This window comes from Torulaspora globosa, chromosome 4 (genome assembly GCF_014133895.1).
Source record: "Torulaspora globosa chromosome 4, complete sequence".
In the NCBI taxonomy this organism is placed as follows: domain Eukaryota; kingdom Fungi; phylum Ascomycota; class Saccharomycetes; order Saccharomycetales; family Saccharomycetaceae; genus Torulaspora; species Torulaspora globosa.
This window is the reverse complement of record NC_050730.1, coordinates 1,013,228-1,030,802: the sequence shown is the minus strand read 5'-3', so window position 1 is coordinate 1,030,802 and position 17,575 is coordinate 1,013,228. Positions and strand designations below refer to the sequence as shown.

Sequence of the window (17,575 nt, the reverse complement as noted above, 5' to 3'; positions counted from 1 at the left end):
TCTTAGTTAATATCTTCACCTTCACGAGCACTCGTTCAGTATGGTGAAAAATTTTAAACGATTCATATAGCACATGGAGGCGTCAGAAAAGTATAAAGATATAGAGGTTGACTAACAACAGGTGTTAATCGATTTCGAGAAAGTTAAGCGTTTAGTCCCTTAGATTGCTTATATCAACAATGTCTGCACCAGCTCAGAACTACAAGGTTGCCGATATCTCTTTGGCTGCATTTGGCAGAAAAGAGATTGAATTGGCTGAACATGAAATGCCCGGTTTGATGGCGATTAGAGAGGCGTACGCCAAGGAGCAGCCATTGAAAGGTGCCCGTATTGCAGGTTGTCTACACATGACGATCCAGACTGCGGTTTTGATCGAGACTTTGGTCGCGTTGGGAGCTGAAGTGACGTGGACTTCTTGTAACATTTACTCAACTCAGGACCACGCTGCCGCAGCCATTGCTGCTTCTGGCGTGCCAGTTTTTGCCTGGAAGGGTGAGTCTGAAGAGGAGTACATGTGGTGTATCGAACAGCAGCTGTTTGCCTTCAAGGACGGTAAGAAGTTGAACCTGATCTTGGACGACGGTGGGGATTTGACCTCTTTTGTCCACGAGAAGTACCCAGAGATGTTGGAGGACTGCTACGGTGTCTCTGAGGAGACAACCACCGGTGTTCACCACTTGTACAGAATGGTCAAGGAGGGCAAACTGAAGGTGCCAGCCATCAACGTCAACGACTCTGTGACCAAGTCGAAGTTCGACAACCTATACGGTTGTAGAGAGTCGTTGATCGACGGTATCAAGAGAGCCACCGACGTGATGCTTGCTGGTAAGGTTGCCGTTGTTGCCGGTTATGGTGACGTCGGTAAGGGTTGTGCCGCTGCCTTGAGGGGCATGGGGGCTCGTGTTATCGTTACCGAGATTGACCCTATCAACGCCCTACAGGCAGCTATGGAAGGTTACCAGGTCTTGACCATGGAGCAGGCCGCCCCAATCGGTCAGGTTTTCGTCACCACCACTGGTTGCAGAGACATCATCACTGGTGATCACTTTTTGCAAATGCCAGAAGACGCCATTGTGTGTAACATTGGTCACTTTGACATCGAAATCGACGTCGCTTGGTTGAAGGAGGACGCCAAGGAGTGTATCGAAATCAAGCCTCAAGTTGACCGTTACCTGTTGTCCTCTGGCAGACACATCATTTTGTTGGCTAACGGTAGATTGGTGAACTTGGGTTGCGCCACCGGTCACTCTTCCTTTGTCATGTCGTGCTCCTTCTCCAACCAAGTCTTGGCTCAAATCGCTTTGTTCAAGGCCAAGGACAAGGAGTTCAGAGAGAAGTACGTTGAATTTGAGAAGACCGGTCCATTCACTATCGACGTTCACGTCCTCCCAAAGATTTTGGACGAGGCTGTTGCTAAATTCCATTTGAGCAAGTTGGGCGTCCAATTGACCCAATTGACCACTGTCCAATCTTCCTACTTGGGTATCCCACAGGAGGGCCCATACAAGGCTGATCACTACAGATACTAAGCAGGTCTCAATTATTCTTATTCAAGCATCCTCGGTTGTTTTACGTGGTCCTCAACGTGGCACAATTCCCATTCTCATTCTAAATCCAAATGGCTCTTAAATTGTAAATAAGTCCATTCTGTATAATTCAGATAGAATCTAATAAACAAATCTTCAACGGTTATCAAGATGGGACTCCTACTCTAGCTAATTCTTCAATATTGTTGCATTGTCATTGCCTGAACTCAGTTCCACAGCACCAAGAAGCAGTTACAAACAGCAACAGCGCTGGCCAGATATGAAAGTAGATCAGAAGTGAGATGATGCTCCTGAAAGCGGCTTCTGTCATGGAAGCCGGCAAGAGTAATTCTGGGAGTTCGGTGCTTCTAAATCGCCCCAGTCTGAGGCGGAATCAGTGCAAGGTCAACTGCCATGCCGACTAGCAGTATTGGGATCGCAGATAGCTTATATATGGAACTATCTGCCAGGTTGTGCTTCTGGCCTATGTAGCTTACAAGTTAGTCTTCTGACTATGGGCAAATTTCAAGGGATCAGCAAGCAAACTAGCGTAAAAACAGTGGAAAGGACAAAGGAGAGGAGTCTGATCAGCAATCTAGTCGTGACTATCGCCAATTTCTACGATACAAGCATGTCAGTTTACATGGACGAAGTCGATAGGGAGTTTATCCGGTCTCTATTCCCGGAATACCTGCTACAGCAGCCGGTGGCATATTACCTGTGGATGATTTACTATCAGCACAAGAAACTATTCAATAAGATCAAACACAACAGCAATAATGGTCTTAGAGGGCTGCTGTCGAGTTCTGGGAAGAGCGACCCAAGGTTGCAGGGCAGTCTGCCTTATGCGATGCGGAAGGAGATATGGCACAAATTGATGAGCTTGGGTGTGCTTGGAACGCTGTCTTTCAACTCCTCGACTGATGAGTATCTCATGCAAGTTTACAAATACTTCTTTCCGGAACCTATTGACGTTGTTGCCGAGGCTCGCAAGCTGAATTCGAGCTCCAATGGAGGCTCTGAGGATTCGTTTAAAAGCTCGGTGAAGCAGGAAGACTCACACAACAGAGCCCATTTCTTTCCCTCAGATGATGAAGCTGGCACAGATGTACGAGAAATGCGAGTTCCGACTCGACAGAGCATTTTCGATCCAAGGACTACAGGGAACACTGGTCATGAAGAGGGCGAAGACGACGATGACGACGACGACGACGATGATGACGACGACGATGATGATGCTGATGACGGAGGGGACATTGCTGTTGAAGAGGATGGGAGCTCACACGCCGAGGGAAGCGCATCAAGCCATGGGTCAAATGAAGAAACAATGAGCTTCTATCCTGCCCTGACAACGTCTAGCATGTCTTCGAAATCGAAAAATAACTCAATGGTGCCTGATGTCTATCAAATGCTGGGCTATTTTTTGCCAAGCCAGTGGACAACTCAGCCCAACAAGAGTATCCTATTATCCGGCGATGGAATTTCGCAACTACGTCCGCATCCGAACTGGCAGGCATATATGGGATATGAAAAATCCGGAACTAGCACAAGAAATAGGCTAAGGAATTCTTTCTCCGGGGGTCTGAAGAATGATTATGCCGTAACATGGGCCAATAATCCGCTGCCCGCGAGTCGACTAGGCATCTTCTATTATGAGATAAAAGTTTTGAATGTTACAAGTTCGCAGGGGGCTCAAAGCAGTAATATCATTGTGGGTTACAAGCAATGGTCAGGATCGAACCAGGAAAGCAGTTCAGGAAGTTCAGATAGCGACCAGGGTTCCTCTGGTTCAAGTGGAACGAGCGGCATCGGCATTGACCCTCGTTCTTCCCTGAGGGGCAGAGGATCGACAGAAGTTAGCAATGATGATTCATCTTCGGGAGCAAAGAGTGGCGTTGAGGAAGGATTTTTCGGTTATTGTGGTAATGATGGCACGATCACTGCAGGATCGCAGTTCAAGTCGTATTCAAAATCATTCGGACGCGACGATGTTATCGGCTGTGGAGTAAATTACGTTGACGGAACTATTTTCTTCACTAAGAATGGTGTGTACCTGGGCACAGCGTTTACGGATATTCATAACATAACACTTATCCCTTACATTGCACTCAGACCGGGGAACTCGGTGAGGACAAATTTTGGCCTTTATGAGGAGTTCATATTCGATATCCTTGGTTATCAAGACAGATGGAAGACCAAGGCTTACAGGCATATCTTTAAATCAATCGACAGGAGCGAAATATTGAATGAGTTTGATTCTGAGGATGAGGAGACTACATCTACCGGGGGTAATGGCAAAATGGATGTTGACGAAGAAGATGTGGATATGAATACTGGCACTGCAGAAGCTACTAGCTATCTCGACGGGCAAATGATCAAACCCGATGTCGACAAGCTAAATCCTCTTAACACAGGCGATGACTCAATTCCGTCAACGTTGCATATGATGATCAACGATTATCTTATCCGCGAAGGACTCATTGATGTCGCAAAAGGATTTCTAACTGATTTGAAGAAGGAAGCAATCCCTTCTGATGAGGAAGGAACTAACGAAGCGGTGATAAGACACAATGAGAAGCAGATTGTCAAAGAGGAAGAAAACCTGAAAATCCGGCAAGATTTGAGGAGATTTATCACCGGTGAAAGAATCGGAGAATGTTTGAAATACATAGAAGAACATCTGGGAGGGCTCTTGTATGAGAACACAGAGCTTCTTTTCGAGTTAAAGCTAGCTGAGTACCTGTTGGAGATCCGCAATTACAAAAGCTTCCAAATTGGAGATATTGTTGAGCGGGGCCAATCTCTTTCCAAGGAATTTGTTTATGACGAGCGGATTCCCCAGGTTCTACGAGAGAAGTTCAAGAGCCAATTAAGCAACGTTTCGGCATTACTGGCGTACGAGGATCCAGTGAACGAAGCTTCTGCAGAGTTGTCTGCCTACCTCTCCCACGAGTATCTTCAGGATCGTCTGTTCCAGATCGTCAACACCAGGGTGCTGATGTTCTTGCAGAAAGACAGCGGGTGTGAACTGGAGAACATGATCAAATACACCAGAGCTATGCTTGCAACACTGGCAAATTTCGAAGCTGACGGTTCGGTTGTACATAATGGATCTGAACTAAGGTGCTACAAAGTCTTGAACATGGACGAAGACTTGCTGAACCTCTAGCGTGTAGTCGTTACGTATACGTATAAGTAAGTTGCATGATGCGTTCTGCAGGCTACAGGAAGGCGACTACACGTAGACCCCAAATGAGTCAGCTAGGAATACTGCAGCACTTCCAGCGAATAAACTTCCAAGGAAGCTGACCAGCGCATACAGGAGAAGCTTAACGGGAAACCTCGTCTTCGAGTAGGCGAGGACCAAAGCTAACGATATGAAACCCAACGACAACACCGACGACATCACAGCTAGTCTCGGTTGCGACTCCAACGCCAAATGGGGCAACTCATATGGTTCACCACTTTTAAACTCTTTCTAGTTGAACGATTGACATGCTTGTTAGTAAAGAGATAGATGTGACAAATTACAGACAACAGACATACGAGCAGTTGTGCGTATTCCATCCTAGTTGCAACGCTGCCTCTGGTTGAGTAGTTATTCTTGAAGAGCTCAGTGCTGTTAACTGTAGTGTGTTCTTCAATAAGCGTCGCGCCCTATAGGCTAGATTCTACTGCTACTAAGAAGTTCATAAGAGTTCAATAGCTCAGATGCTGGCAAGACTTGCTGCTCCCCGACAGGTTAGGCTATTGAGTGGGATAGGTTACATACCACCTAAACTGGACGAGCTGTCCAAGAGATGGCCTGAAATGAGTGGTCCGTTGAAGGAGGAAATAGTAGAGTATCTGACATGGAGAATGGAGGATAGCTGGAAGACGATGCCGAGAGAGGAGATCAAGGCCGCCTACTTCATTTCGTATGGCCCTTGGGGACCGAGGTCGCCCTCGGGACAGGGCCAACTCTCGCCAGCCTTCCTGGTCTGGAAGGGTTTGTTCAACGCTATCCTCTTCCTGGCTCTAGGTGTCTCGATAGTGAACCTGAAGAGAGACAAGGAGTTGGAAGAGAAGCTCAAACGGTTGGAAGAACAGTCTGATTCCTCGGGGCTTTCTTGAGCAAGTCTTAGTCCCTTCGTAACGATACACATGTACATATACTGCCATGTCGCTTTAGATGTCTCTGACATAGTGCGTTGGGCAAGCATAACCATATGGATTCCTATCTAGATACAATTGGTGATATTCCTCAGCGTCGTAAAAGTTACTGATCATCTCCAGCTGGGTCTTGATCTTATTGTTCCACTTTGGTTGCCACTTTTCCTTCAGGCTCTGCAGCTCCTTCAGATCGTCTGGAGTATGCGCAAACAACGCACTACGGTACTGGGTTCCAACGTCAGGTCCTTGCGAGTTTATGGTGGTCGGGTCGTGAATTCTGAAGAAGAAGTCCACGAGACTCTTCAGTGACACAACCTGCGGATTGTACGATATCTGTAAAACCTCGGCGAAATCGGTGTCGCCCTTCGTGACACGCTCATACGAAATGGAATCCGTGGCATCCTTCTTGGACTCGTTACCGTTGGCGTATCCTACCTTGTAGTCGATGATCTTGTCACCAAAATGCTTCCTGTAGATATGTTCTGTACCCCAAAAGCATCCAGCTGCGACGGTGAGCAGCTTATCGGTTTTGGCATCGAACTTCAAACTCTTTGAGACAGTAGAAACCATCCTTAGTCGATCTAACGTCTGTGATATATCTTCTTCGCTGTGTCAACGACCTTCTAAGGCAGACTGAGTAATGCCAAGTCTCTTATGATGCTAAACTCACGTGAGCAAGCCATATTATGGCACCACCACTCATCGACGCCAAGCGGTGGCTCAATGTCATCTTGACTGCTTGATAACCATCTGGGATGCTACTCATGTTTTCCTGGGGCTGTTGCTTTCCTCTAGACGCTGTTTCTTTAGCGGCGATTCATCTTCCGGAACCTGCGTGAGCTCATCGTCTAAACTGAAATTGTGGGCTCCATCAATATCACCAAGCCGGGACTCGCCTAGGATGATGAGGGAGCTGTCGTTTGCCTCACGGTCAGAGTCTGCTTCCTCCTCGTGGTCGGTTTCAACAAAAAGACGTCTCTTGAGAGGCTGAAGTACTGGGATGCTGACGGACGTAATAGAACCGATATCTTTGACAGGCGATGAGTGATTCGAAAGAAACTCATCCAGGGTGTTCTTTTGTGGACTATATCTTGGAGTTTTTCTGGGTGAGGTTTTGCGTCTGACTCTGGCACCTTCCTTGTAACGCTTAACCAAGCTATGCGCCTCAGGTAGTAGCTGCTTCGGTATCCAGGTGCTGTGTTGAAATTTTGATGCTGCGCCGGTAGGTTTCGCTGGACTCGGAGATCTAAGTAGAGGCTGTCCAACATTTCTGCTGTGCAGATCGTTAAAGGAGTGCAGGAAATTATTATATCGTAATTTCCAGCACGAATAGCTAAATTTCGCCTCTTGAGTAAAGAATGTTTTCTCTTCGCTGATCTCTGCTCGATCTGTCGTGTCGCCACGCAGCCCGAGAACATATCTGTGTATGAAGGATTCTTGCATCAAACCCCAGAACCACTTCTCGAAGTGGGTCACTCCAACTGGGTTGATTTCCTCCAAAAAAGCTCGCAATTTTTGCAGATCAATGCGCTTGTATGAAGCGTTTTCGCTCATGTTCACGAACTTATCTTCGAAAACGCCAAGGTCCAGATTTGGTATCAGGTAGGGATGGAAATAGCACATAGCGGCAGTCTCGGAGGGCCATCCTTCCATTTTCTCTCCTCCTAGTAATGCCTTATAGTTGCGTCCAAATAATTTAACTGAGTTTTGGCTACAGTAGTCGAGCACTTCTTTCTGGAAACGAGAGTATCTGCTAGTTCTTGTGGAAGGACTGCAGTCCAAGGGTTCAAAAATACTGCGAAATTCCATGGAAAAGTCGGGATCTTCCAACTGAGCTAATTTGGCTGCTTTGGCTTTACCCAGGCCTTTGACACCTTGATTATAGTCGGCTCCCAGGAGAACACTGAAGAATAACAGCGACCACCATTCGTATCTCTCCACTGCAGATTGGCGTATAGCATCGAGCTCCACAATTGTCACAAACGGTTCTTTGGCGTCTCGCGATACATTCGGACGGTGGCTTCCAGCTGCAGTGACCCCAAAGTCATTCGTTGACTTAGAGTAGTTCCGAAGCATTCTGTCGCATCCAAATATCAAGGTGTCTGAATCATTACTGAGAACATAATCCACATACCCATGCTTTTGTAGCCAGGCACATTGGGCTTCGCCTTCTCCGCAGGCTTCTATGTATGAAATGTTCATCATATCCAAGGTTCTTTTGATAACCACCATGAATTCGGGCAAATCGTCTGATGGTTGATGACCCAAACAGTAGTTCCGCTCTCTATGTGAGCGCTCATGTCTTTTCCACTCGACTAGAAAGTCTTCATCCAGTTCCTTTGAGATGGACGTGGCATCTTCTCTAAAGTTCTTCTTGAACCAGGGCTTCATATTCCCATCAAATACCATAATAAAACTGACATCTAAGGATAAAAACTCCTTCAACCGATGAAGGAAATTAACAATGGCTTTGTTTATTTTACCGTCACCATGGTACCTCTCTTGTGAATCTGGGGACGTGATAAATCCACATTCAAATAACCAGGTGTAGCCATCTATAGCGATTCGAATTGGCCTTCCGTTTTCTTCCTTAAAATCAGCAGCAAGCTTTCGGAATGGTACCCTCTTGTCCTTAATATAAGGTTGCAATAGTTCCCAAATCTGCGGAACGCCCATGAGACAGCTTTACATCTTTTCTCCCTTCTTCTTCGCTGTCCTTCAGTGAGCTTTCTTTGCATTGATGAGTTAAGTTCTCTGGTCTCACCGAAGACAATACAAATTGAAAGAGGCAACACAACTGAAGGCATTATCTACTACTTTATACAATTAGTGCAGCCAGTGCACTACAATAATTAGGATTGTCTATAAGCGGTTTCCAGTATCAAGCTTAGTAGAGAATGTGTTCACATTCCGAATTTCAGCCAGTCCAGTTCATCAGATATGGCACTGTTTAAAGCCGAAGAACTTCTATCATTTCCAGTGGTGGCAGTCACTGATGTGACAGTGGCCGAGGTGGTGGGCGTGCTAACGGTGCTGGTATGAGTGCTTCCAACACCAATAAGCTCTGCGTTGGGCGACAATACCTGATCTCTGGAGTGGGCATTTCTTCTGAGTCCAAGTGAGGACTGTCTTCTGAGTGTGAGATTGCTGTCGTAGAGACCACGATGCTGCATGACTGAATCAGCATAACTATTACGTGGAGAGGCAGCAACCGACGATCTCCTCAATGAGAGCGGTTGGGGAGAATTGGTCATAGAGTTCTGATGCTGATGCTGGCCATTGGTTGTAATCTCATTGGTAGTAGATTCGGGCTTGTGATTCGCCTGAGAGCTGCTCGAATTTTGTAATTGCTGAGATAGCAACGACGTTTGTGACTTCTTACCGGAAGGGACACCAGGAGAATTACTTGGGCTATTGAACAAATCGAAACCGGTCTTAGGCGAACGTGCAACGGCTGGAGAAGCTCCGGCCGAGGCTAAGTTCCAGTTGTTTGACTGTGCAATAGAATCGTTGGAAGTTTGCAGCTGCTGCGGTTGATAATTTTGCTGATTCTGTTGGTTCTGCTGCTGAAGTTGCTGAAGAGAGGCTGCCATAAATGATGAAGAAGACGACGAGTGATTGCGTGATAACTTTTGTCTCGGTATACTGATACCTTGCCTGCTTGTAGAGGTTGAAAAGGCATTCTGTGAAGGAGTCATTGGACTCGACGGATTCAACGATGGTCCAACAACCCTTGGAGATGAGGCAGCACTATTTCCCGCGCTTGTTGATGTGCTGAAACCCATGCTAAAAGAGGAAGGATTACCCGTGTTCGTGGACGGCTTTGGTAAGATCGGCACGACAGATCTTGAAGACGATTTACTCGAACATGAATTATTGGATGATGTGCTATCTCTTCTTGGTTTTCGGGAAGTTGATGAATTCATATTTGCTATTTTTTTGTTGTGTGTGATTAGATTGTTTGGATTGAGACTCTCTAAATTGTTTGGCGAGTATGTGCCAATTGGTGCATTGTAAGACATCCCCAAGTCATACTTCCCGTCATTGGCGCTCATTGAATTTTGTGACTCAGCTAGAGATAGCGTGCTGTCGTTTGTCAAAGTATTCATATTCGAGGGCTGAGATGACTTTTTACGTGACCTTGGATTTTTCGGCGGCGTAGGTGCATTACTCGTTGTACCACTAACGGCTTTCTTGTCACTTGTATTTTGACTGCTCTTGCTGTCACTTGACCCGTTTGCTTTCTCTGCCTGTTCTTGTTGTTTTTTGGCCCTCTTTCTATTATTCCTCTTCTTGATGACGTCCGTTTTGAGCGAAAGCGGTCTCATGGTTCCATGTAGCTTTTGAAACAAACCACAGGCGTTACATAGAGTGTTTCCTTGTGAGTCGCGTCTCCAAAGGGGTGTTTTCTGAGTCTTACAGTTGAAGCACGAGAGTGATGGCTTCCTCTGGATTTCTGGTACTGCCGATGAACTTCCACGCTTGTAAGATGAAAGTGACGTGGAAGAGATCTGCCTTCCTAGAGAGTTCTTCCTCACTGAGCTCGCACCATTCGCTGTACTGATATAAATGCCACCGTCCTCCGTGTGAACCGATTTGCTCAACTGCATCGAAGATCTTCTGCCGCCCAACGGAGGTCTGTGAAAGTTTGTTGATTCTTCTTTCTTCAGAGTTATTTGGGAACCATTATATTTTGGAGACGATGATGCTGAACGATTAAACAGTGTTGCAGCTCCTTGGTTTGGGAATGGGATGCCTGTAGATAAGAATTGACTGAAGTTATTTCCCACACTCATAGGATCTAAGGGGCCATTCTGGTAGTTGCTCGAAACTGACATCAACGGCACTCCCGGAGCGCCAGTAGAGTGTAGTTGACCCTCAGAGATAAAGCTATTTGGGGCACTTATGGTAGCCGATCCAGAGCCCTCCGGTGTCATCATAAAGTCGTCCACGTTGAAATCCCACAGCTGCGTAATTTCACCGTTCTGCTGGTTTGCTATTTCAATAGCTTGCGTCATCTGGTTTGCACCACCTTCAACAATAATATCCTTTGTGCTTATTCGATCCAAAACGCTGTCAAACTCATTCTGCATTTGCGAAGGCATCTGTCCTGAACCGTTCACGGTATCGCGGAACATGGAACCCTTGCGAGAGTTTGAACGAGACTCATTTTTAGGCGTATCGCACCCATTCGTGTTGCCGAAGAACGAGAAATCTGTATTATCGGGAAGCATCTCAAGCATTGTGTCGAAAGCTGAAGCAGCGCTGAGCGAAATTCCACTACCTAGATTCATTTCGCCATCGCCCCCGGCAGCATGCTGATCATTCGTCAGACGACCATGAGATGGCTGATCGAAAATATCATACAAGTTGGAACCACCGGCCATCGGCATTGATTCATCAAGTTAAATCGAAAATCCTTTTAACTCCGTAGATCTGTACACTGCTGAGTGTTCTTGCAAAAGGCAGATTTTACCACTGAGGAGCCTGCTTAGCTTGAGTCGCCGATCTAGTTGCCAGCCCAGTACCTTTCGAACGTCTAGACGATCGAGATGAGCCAGATGAGCGAGAGGGTTCAATGACTAGACTGGAGTTGAAGGCTTTTTTTCACAGCAGAGGAAAAAAAAAAAAACTGCGTCAGGCAAAAGAAAAAAGCCATAGTTTTAGCCCTGAAGTTCACCAAGTTGGACTCTTCTTGATTTATAACCCGAATGAGGCCGGCAGTTTAGCTTTAGTTGAACCAGAAGCTAACGTGTCGTGTAGCATGTCTTTCACATCGGCTCTGGCAGTTTCTAGCGTGATTGGGGCGGCGTAGCCGCAACAACAGCGGCTGCCACTCAATAGTATCTCTCGTAGCTCTAGATATCATCTGGTCCGCACTCCTGCTATGTTTCCTTGAAGCGTCGTCTCTGGGTTTGCCCCTGCCAGAACACAAAGCGGCATAAGGGTCTTGAAGATGGAGACCTGACGTAGATGGCACTATTCGCCCTTCCTCGCCCTCAGCTGTGCTCAGACAAGCACCACGATGCCGTCAATGTAGACGTTTGCATAGGTGCAACGTGCAGCAGTCAGCCGCTGCCGCCGGAAGCTTCAAAACGCTTGAGAGAGTGCTTCCTGGCTCTCTCCCACACCGTTCAGATATATACCATGACGGAACCGGTGAACACGGCTGCTTTTGTTGGTAGAAGTAGTTGTTGTGTCTGTCTTGTTTAAGCGCCGAGGCCGATAGGATACGCGCTTATACATAAACAAGCCAGTTGAGACCGCTTAACAGCAAGAACTGCCGTCTCCGGCGTAGCTCAGGCATCTGGATCTTGGACGGTCTCCTCGCATCGGCACAGAGCCGAGGTCCTGCCTGTTTAACTACAGGTGGCTCCAGCAGAGCCGGACGGTCGCAGAAACACGGTGATGTGTATAGAAGGGGGTTCAAAGCCGCATGGAAATCCTCGAGCCCTGCAAGCACCGAGGGCAGGCCTCGATGAATTGTTCGGCAGTCTGCCGATAAGATGGACAGACAGCAAGCCAACGCAGGCTCAGATGAATCTCGCCACGCTGTCGTTCTGAAGGCTGAGAGAGGGCGTGAAGGACTGAGAGAGGGCTTGAAAGACTGAGAAGCTCGCCAGCTCCTGTTAAACAGCTTGGCTGCTTATAGCTGGTGATTTTGGCGTACTGTTACCCTGAGCGTGCCAAGCTATCGTGGACGCGTCCAACGATTGTCCTCCCAAGTGCACAGTATTTTAAACAACAAGCATCTGGTATTTACCTTCCTTCGATGTCGATTGTACTCCCGGTGGTGACTCGAGCAGCTGAAGCATTGCAGAGCAGCGAGCAAATGTCGGAATTGAAGATTGCAGCCAATGAAAATGGTTGGGCCCGTGTTGCCAACTCTGGTACTATCTCTATTATGTCATACTGTGGGTCCTCGATCCTGATGACCGTGACCAACAAGTTTGTGGTCAATTTGAAGGACTTTAACATGAACTTGGTGATGTTGTTTGTGCAGTCGTTGGTTTGTACCCTGACGTTGGTCGTGTTGAAGTTTCTGGGCTATGCGAAATTCCGTCCGCTAAACAAGACCGATGCGAAGAACTGGATGCCAATCTCGATTTTACTGGTGTTGATGATCTACACGTCGTCGAAGGCGCTACAGTTTCTGGCCGTTCCAATCTACACGATTTTCAAGAACTTGACCATCATCCTGATCGCTTACGGTGAAGTACTGTTCTTCGGTGGCTCCATCACTTCGATGGAACTGTCTTCGTTCCTCTTGATGGTTCTTTCGTCGGTCATCGCCACCTGGGGTGACCAGCAGGCGTTGGCAAAGAAGGCTGCGCAGACTGCCGTTTTGGGTGAATCCTCTCTGCCTTTCAGCATCGGCTACTTGTGGATGTTCGCCAACTGCATCTCCTCGGCGCTATTTGTGCTGATCATGAGAAAGAGAATCAAGTTGACCAACTTCAAAGATTTCGACACGATGTTTTACAACAACGTTCTGGGGATGCCAATTCTTTTGGCTGCCTCATTTATCGTGGAAGACTGGTCGCAAGCCAACCTCGCCACCAACCTCTCTCAGGACTCTGTGACCGCTATGGTTATTTCCGGTTTGGCTTCCGTCGGTATCTCTTACTGTTCAGGTTGGTGTGTTCGTGTCACGTCTTCCACGACTTATTCCATGGTCGGTGCTTTGAACAAGTTACCAATTGCGCTATCTGGTTTGATCTTCTTCGATGCTCCAAGAAACTTCCTGTCTTTCCTCTCCATTTTCATCGGTTTCCTGTCAGGCATCGTCTACGCTGTCGCTAAGCAGAAGAAGATGCAGAATCAAGCGTCCCAGAAATAGATGGAGCTACTTAATTGACTGTATTTCCTTCTGATTCACCTTTATCTAAACCAGCTCACTCGAGACAATATATAGATGTAAACTTATAAACAATCTACATAACAGCAAGCCAGCAAACGCGCGGCTCAACCATTGATACAGTACTAAAGTGGCAAGAAGATTGTGATGGCTTTGAAGGACGAACCAGGATGTGAGAAGGAAGATGATATTGACGATTCCCAGGACTCAGATACCGGCAGGTTACTCGTAAGACATGAATTGGTTGAAAGTGTCACTGAGTTCCGCGAAGAAGAGAGCGATACAGATGACGACCGTGAGACGAGCCAACTATTTGGTAAGAGTAGTGTTATTAGATCGAGTTTATTGGATCCCAAGATCGAAATAGAGGACTTATCAGTGAAAAAAGTCGAGAACGTCGTCAAGATTAAGCAGTACGACCTTGGGCACCATTTTGACCCTAGGATAGCAACTTCTTTGAATAAGTTCAGCAAATTGAGGAAGCTCGCTGGAGACTCACCCAAGGCATCTAAAACTTCGACCGATTCCACTTATGAGGGAGATATTCGAACAAGTTTCAAGAGAAGGGGTGTTTCGCCACATTATTCCGACCTAATTACAAATGAAACGATCTCGAAGAGGTTCATCGATTGGCATTTCATAACAGAAAACAGCCAGTTTCAAGAACTATCGATCGAAAGTACTCTTTACAATGAGAAGGAAGAACTAATGAGGCGATATCCTACTTTGGAGAGTCTGCTCATGTCATTTGGAGTTTCTGGGGACACACTTGACTCTCTGGCAACCGAGAGATATCTCTTAACTAGCAGAAGAGAAATTGATACTCTATGTCAGATTAGCCCCGTTGATTCCATGCTGGAAGCACTCGCCCACTACCTTGGAGTAAGCGAGCGATTCACAAAGTACTTCATCTGCTTTGTGCTTGATAGAAAGATTTATGAGTCTGTGTCTTGTGATTCCCTTTGGTGTACCAAAATGTTTAAAGAAATTCCCTGTGACGACTTCTTTCAAGAATACTTCTCATTGGTTCATCCTCATGACTACTTCCTGCATCATAGAGTCATCAAGCTAATTTCAAATATTCAGACACCGTTGATACGACGAATCTTCTTCGAGAAAAGCTGTTTGAGTAGCGAAGAAGCTACGGAAATCCTCGTAGCCGAGTTTAACAATTTGTTCGATAAGCGTCGCCTTCAAGATTTACTGTATTTTGTCCTTTTCATTTATGGTTCGGAGTTCATTCCGTTTGGTGATTCACCTGCGACACGATATTTCAAGAACTGTGTCGATGATCTCTTCAACGCCAGTGCAAGCGACGTCGAACTGTCCTTGATTGGAGGAATCTTAGGTGTCATTACGAAAATGCCATCATAAACAACTATAGAATCTATCACTTTTTCGAAAATAGTTCTGGGAGGACCTGTGGCAGTTCTGTGATGTCTCTGATGACCACCGACCCAGCCGGCGTCTTTCCCAAAATGTGGTCCACCTCTTCCTCCACCAAATGCACACATTTTTTCATTCCGACTTCAATACCTCTACTAATGTTATTCCCACTGTCATCAACGAACCAAGAATTCTCAAAACTCCCTAACCCACTCTGCAATTTAGCCTTTTCGAAAGCTCGAACGTCTGGCTTGCAGATCAAATCGTGCCTTGCATAATCACAATACGTGATCCCATCAAACAAATCCGCAACGCCTAACAACCTAACACACCGGATTCCATGATTCTTATAAGCATTGGTAAAAAGCCACAGCTTATCGACCTTGCCACTTTGTCTTAGCCTTTGCAGCATTTCCCTGAGGGCCAGATCTGGCTTCAGAATATTCTGCAAGGGCAGAGCATCATCGACCATCATGTTATATTCCATGGCATTTATGCCATGGAACATCACCAGACCGCGTATTGCCAACCCGTACTCCCTGTAATAAGTGCTGCGCAATCTAGACGCTTCTTCATCGTCCACACTTAGCTGGCTTTTGAAATAATCATGGATAGAATCCTGCATGAGGTCGTGGATACGTGTAGATCTCTTGTACAGGCAATTATCGATATCGAAGAAGAATACCTTCAAATCAGGATCTGGCGCTGGAGGCTCGGCAACGTCAACATCAAAAGTTACCTGACAGCCTGGATGTCTTAGTGAATCTAAATGCTCCTGGTTACTTTGCAGTTGTCTGCGAACTCTCTCCTGGTAGGCAGCCTGGTAATCTGTACTGACTGTCATTCTTCGACGAAACAGCAAACCTTTTAGCTTTGAATTAAATACTTCAATAGCAGTTCCGGATCTGCCTTTCAGCATATAAACTCACTCGAGCTTTTTATATATGACCCATCTGCCTTTGTCTTGTTGCAATACTGACTCACTCGATCTTATATATATCGCCCACATGCCATCAGAAACAACTCAGCCGTAAACATAGCAGACTAAGGAGCTCAATGAGCTCCTCTGGAGTTGACAGAAGGCGGCCTGCAATGTGTCAATTCAATATCACACGGTAAGACTTGTCAGTTCTGTGAGCAGAAAGATCGCCGGGCATTATATATGGGGGTACCAGAACGAGAAAATGCTCTGGACTGCGATGTAATCGTCCGCAGATGGCGTTCCCAGCCTTCTTGAATTATTTTACTATAACTACGTGTATTTAGTGACTGTGCGTTACGCGGTCAACGACTGTATTGTAGACTGGATCGTCCGGTTGAAGCTCTCACGGTTGAAGTCGTCCATAATCTTCGAGACCAAGCCTCTGATTGATGCCGGTTTCTCGTCAGATCGTGCGGCAGCGCAGCCTTTCTGTAAATTCCCGATCAATTCCTCTCGCAGTTCCTTTGCCAGCGACTCGCCGCCATATCGCTCCAGCTTCTCGATCAAGTCTATCAGATAAACAATTGCCTTGTACCATTCAACCTGTCGGTCTGTAACGAGGCCCATACAGTAGTACTGGGAATCCTGAACCAGCTCCTGAATGCCTGTTGTAGACAGGGTCGGAAGGTCGGATGGTATCAGATCCTCTTGCCTGGCGTCTAAGATTCCATCGAGCCTTACTAATTGGGTACTGATATCTGCTTTCAACTTACTGCTCAACTTCTGCTTAAACTGCTCGGCAGCTACAAAGCTGGAGATCAACTCATCGTTACTACGCAGCGTGTCGTCGAGATGGTTCTGGAGGATAAAATCGAATGTCTGTTGTTCCAGCTTGCTAACCAGGTCTGGATCCCAGGGAAGATGTCTATCGCTTTCCACAACTGCAAGGTTGTATACTTGTATGCGCTGCGATATGCTGAATGATGCCTCCGGTGAGCATGCAAACCGCAGAAATGCGTCGCATTTGTTGCGGATGACCTCTCGATAGCCCTCCAAGCGGTCCTGCACAGATTTCAGACCGTCAAACCCCTGCATTACGCTATCGAACAGCTTGGAAGAAGAGTAGGACGTCGCAAACCGCGAGATCATATCGGATACGGCCAGCACCCATTGGGAAACAGCCAAAACGGGCTGAGACGGCGCCTCACTAAAGGGGGTAGAGGAGCTGGCTCCGAGAGTGCCCACATCAGCAGTGCCCTGGAACTCCGGCAGCTTGGTCAGCTTGAAAAGATCGTCCTTAAAGCACAAGTCCATAAACAGTGCATCCCCAGACTTCAGCTCCCTATGTAAACGGTCGACTTCCCCGGTAACCTTGAGAACATCCTTGTAGTGGGTTCTCAGCTCCTCTCTGAATTTCTCCTTCGTCTTATCTATCTTTGACGCTAGCTCTAGATCATAGTCCCTAACTTGCTCCAAACTGCACTCCCGGAAGAGCTTCAAAGTCTCAGTGCAATCTCCCAGCCCATTTATCGTCATAGCCGCAGCTGGCAAGTCCAATTGGAGCTCAATAGCCATCTAGAGCCATCTATCTTCATGTTATAGCTGATGGTGTATAGTTTAAATAAGAGATCAATTCCGTGCACCACACTGTATGTTGTGAAATTTTCGAAGTCTGAATATATAAAAGTTTTCAGCCTAATAGCAGCTCAACTCATCGATGATTAGTTGCAG

General features: G+C 46.6%; 11 protein-coding genes across 11 annotated transcripts; 5 read left to right on the top strand and 6 right to left on the bottom strand.

Annotated features, from left to right (window-relative positions):
* Positions 1 to 179: 179 nt before the first annotated feature.
* On the top strand, positions 180 to 1,529 carry SAH1 (adenosylhomocysteinase; the record flags this gene model as incomplete). The annotated part of the gene is made up of 1 exon (XM_037283832.1): positions 180 to 1,529. One exon carries the CDS (start codon positions 180 to 182, stop codon positions 1,527 to 1,529), a length of 1,350 nt encoding a protein of 449 aa, XP_037139728.1.
* A 511-nt stretch (positions 1,530 to 2,040) lies between these two features.
* On the top strand, positions 2,041 to 4,695 carry VID30 (glucose-induced degradation complex subunit VID30; the record flags this gene model as incomplete). Its single annotated transcript, XM_037283831.1, has 1 exon — positions 2,041 to 4,695. One exon carries the CDS (start codon positions 2,041 to 2,043, stop codon positions 4,693 to 4,695), a length of 2,655 nt encoding a protein of 884 aa, XP_037139727.1.
* A 66-nt stretch (positions 4,696 to 4,761) lies between these two features.
* OST5 (dolichyl-diphosphooligosaccharide--protein glycotransferase subunit) lies at positions 4,762 to 5,093 on the bottom strand (the record flags this gene model as incomplete). Its single annotated transcript, XM_037283830.1, has 2 exons — positions 4,762 to 5,004; positions 5,073 to 5,093. 2 exons carry the CDS (start codon positions 5,091 to 5,093, stop codon positions 4,762 to 4,764), a joined length of 264 nt encoding a protein of 87 aa, XP_037139726.1.
* Positions 5,094 to 5,237: 144 nt separating this feature from the next.
* On the top strand, positions 5,238 to 5,639 carry MTC3 (Mtc3p; the record flags this gene model as incomplete). Its single annotated transcript, XM_037283829.1, has 1 exon — positions 5,238 to 5,639. The coding sequence occupies one exon, from the start codon at positions 5,238 to 5,240 to the stop codon at positions 5,637 to 5,639; it is 402 nt and encodes a 133-aa protein (XP_037139725.1).
* Positions 5,640 to 5,693: 54 nt separating this feature from the next.
* Positions 5,694 to 6,248, bottom strand: MXR1 (peptide-methionine-S-sulfoxide reductase; the record flags this gene model as incomplete). Its single annotated transcript, XM_037283828.1, has 1 exon — positions 5,694 to 6,248. One exon carries the CDS (start codon positions 6,246 to 6,248, stop codon positions 5,694 to 5,696), a length of 555 nt encoding a protein of 184 aa, XP_037139724.1.
* Positions 6,249 to 6,440: 192 nt separating this feature from the next.
* YEN1 (crossover junction endodeoxyribonuclease) lies at positions 6,441 to 8,354 on the bottom strand (the record flags this gene model as incomplete). Its single annotated transcript, XM_037283827.1, has 1 exon — positions 6,441 to 8,354. The coding sequence occupies one exon, from the start codon at positions 8,352 to 8,354 to the stop codon at positions 6,441 to 6,443; it is 1,914 nt and encodes a 637-aa protein (XP_037139723.1).
* A 227-nt stretch (positions 8,355 to 8,581) lies between these two features.
* Positions 8,582 to 11,071, bottom strand: GLN3 (nitrogen-responsive transcriptional regulator GLN3; the record flags this gene model as incomplete). The annotated part of the gene is made up of 1 exon (XM_037283826.1): positions 8,582 to 11,071. One exon carries the CDS (start codon positions 11,069 to 11,071, stop codon positions 8,582 to 8,584), a length of 2,490 nt encoding a protein of 829 aa, XP_037139722.1.
* Positions 11,072 to 12,450: 1,379 nt separating this feature from the next.
* On the top strand, positions 12,451 to 13,518 carry VRG4 (GDP-mannose transporter; the record flags this gene model as incomplete). The annotated part of the gene is made up of 1 exon (XM_037283825.1): positions 12,451 to 13,518. One exon carries the CDS (start codon positions 12,451 to 12,453, stop codon positions 13,516 to 13,518), a length of 1,068 nt encoding a protein of 355 aa, XP_037139721.1.
* A 165-nt stretch (positions 13,519 to 13,683) lies between these two features.
* KRE29 (Smc5-Smc6 complex subunit KRE29) lies at positions 13,684 to 14,910 on the top strand (the record flags this gene model as incomplete). The annotated part of the gene is made up of 1 exon (XM_037283824.1): positions 13,684 to 14,910. The coding sequence occupies one exon, from the start codon at positions 13,684 to 13,686 to the stop codon at positions 14,908 to 14,910; it is 1,227 nt and encodes a 408-aa protein (XP_037139720.1).
* Positions 14,911 to 14,926: 16 nt separating this feature from the next.
* HG536_0D05660 (uncharacterized protein) lies at positions 14,927 to 15,841 on the bottom strand (the record flags this gene model as incomplete). Its single annotated transcript, XM_037283823.1, has 1 exon — positions 14,927 to 15,841. The coding sequence occupies one exon, from the start codon at positions 15,839 to 15,841 to the stop codon at positions 14,927 to 14,929; it is 915 nt and encodes a 304-aa protein (XP_037139719.1).
* A 357-nt stretch (positions 15,842 to 16,198) lies between these two features.
* On the bottom strand, positions 16,199 to 17,419 carry COG1 (Golgi transport complex subunit COG1; the record flags this gene model as incomplete). Its single annotated transcript, XM_037283822.1, has 1 exon — positions 16,199 to 17,419. One exon carries the CDS (start codon positions 17,417 to 17,419, stop codon positions 16,199 to 16,201), a length of 1,221 nt encoding a protein of 406 aa, XP_037139718.1.
* Positions 17,420 to 17,575: the final 156 nt, after the last annotated feature.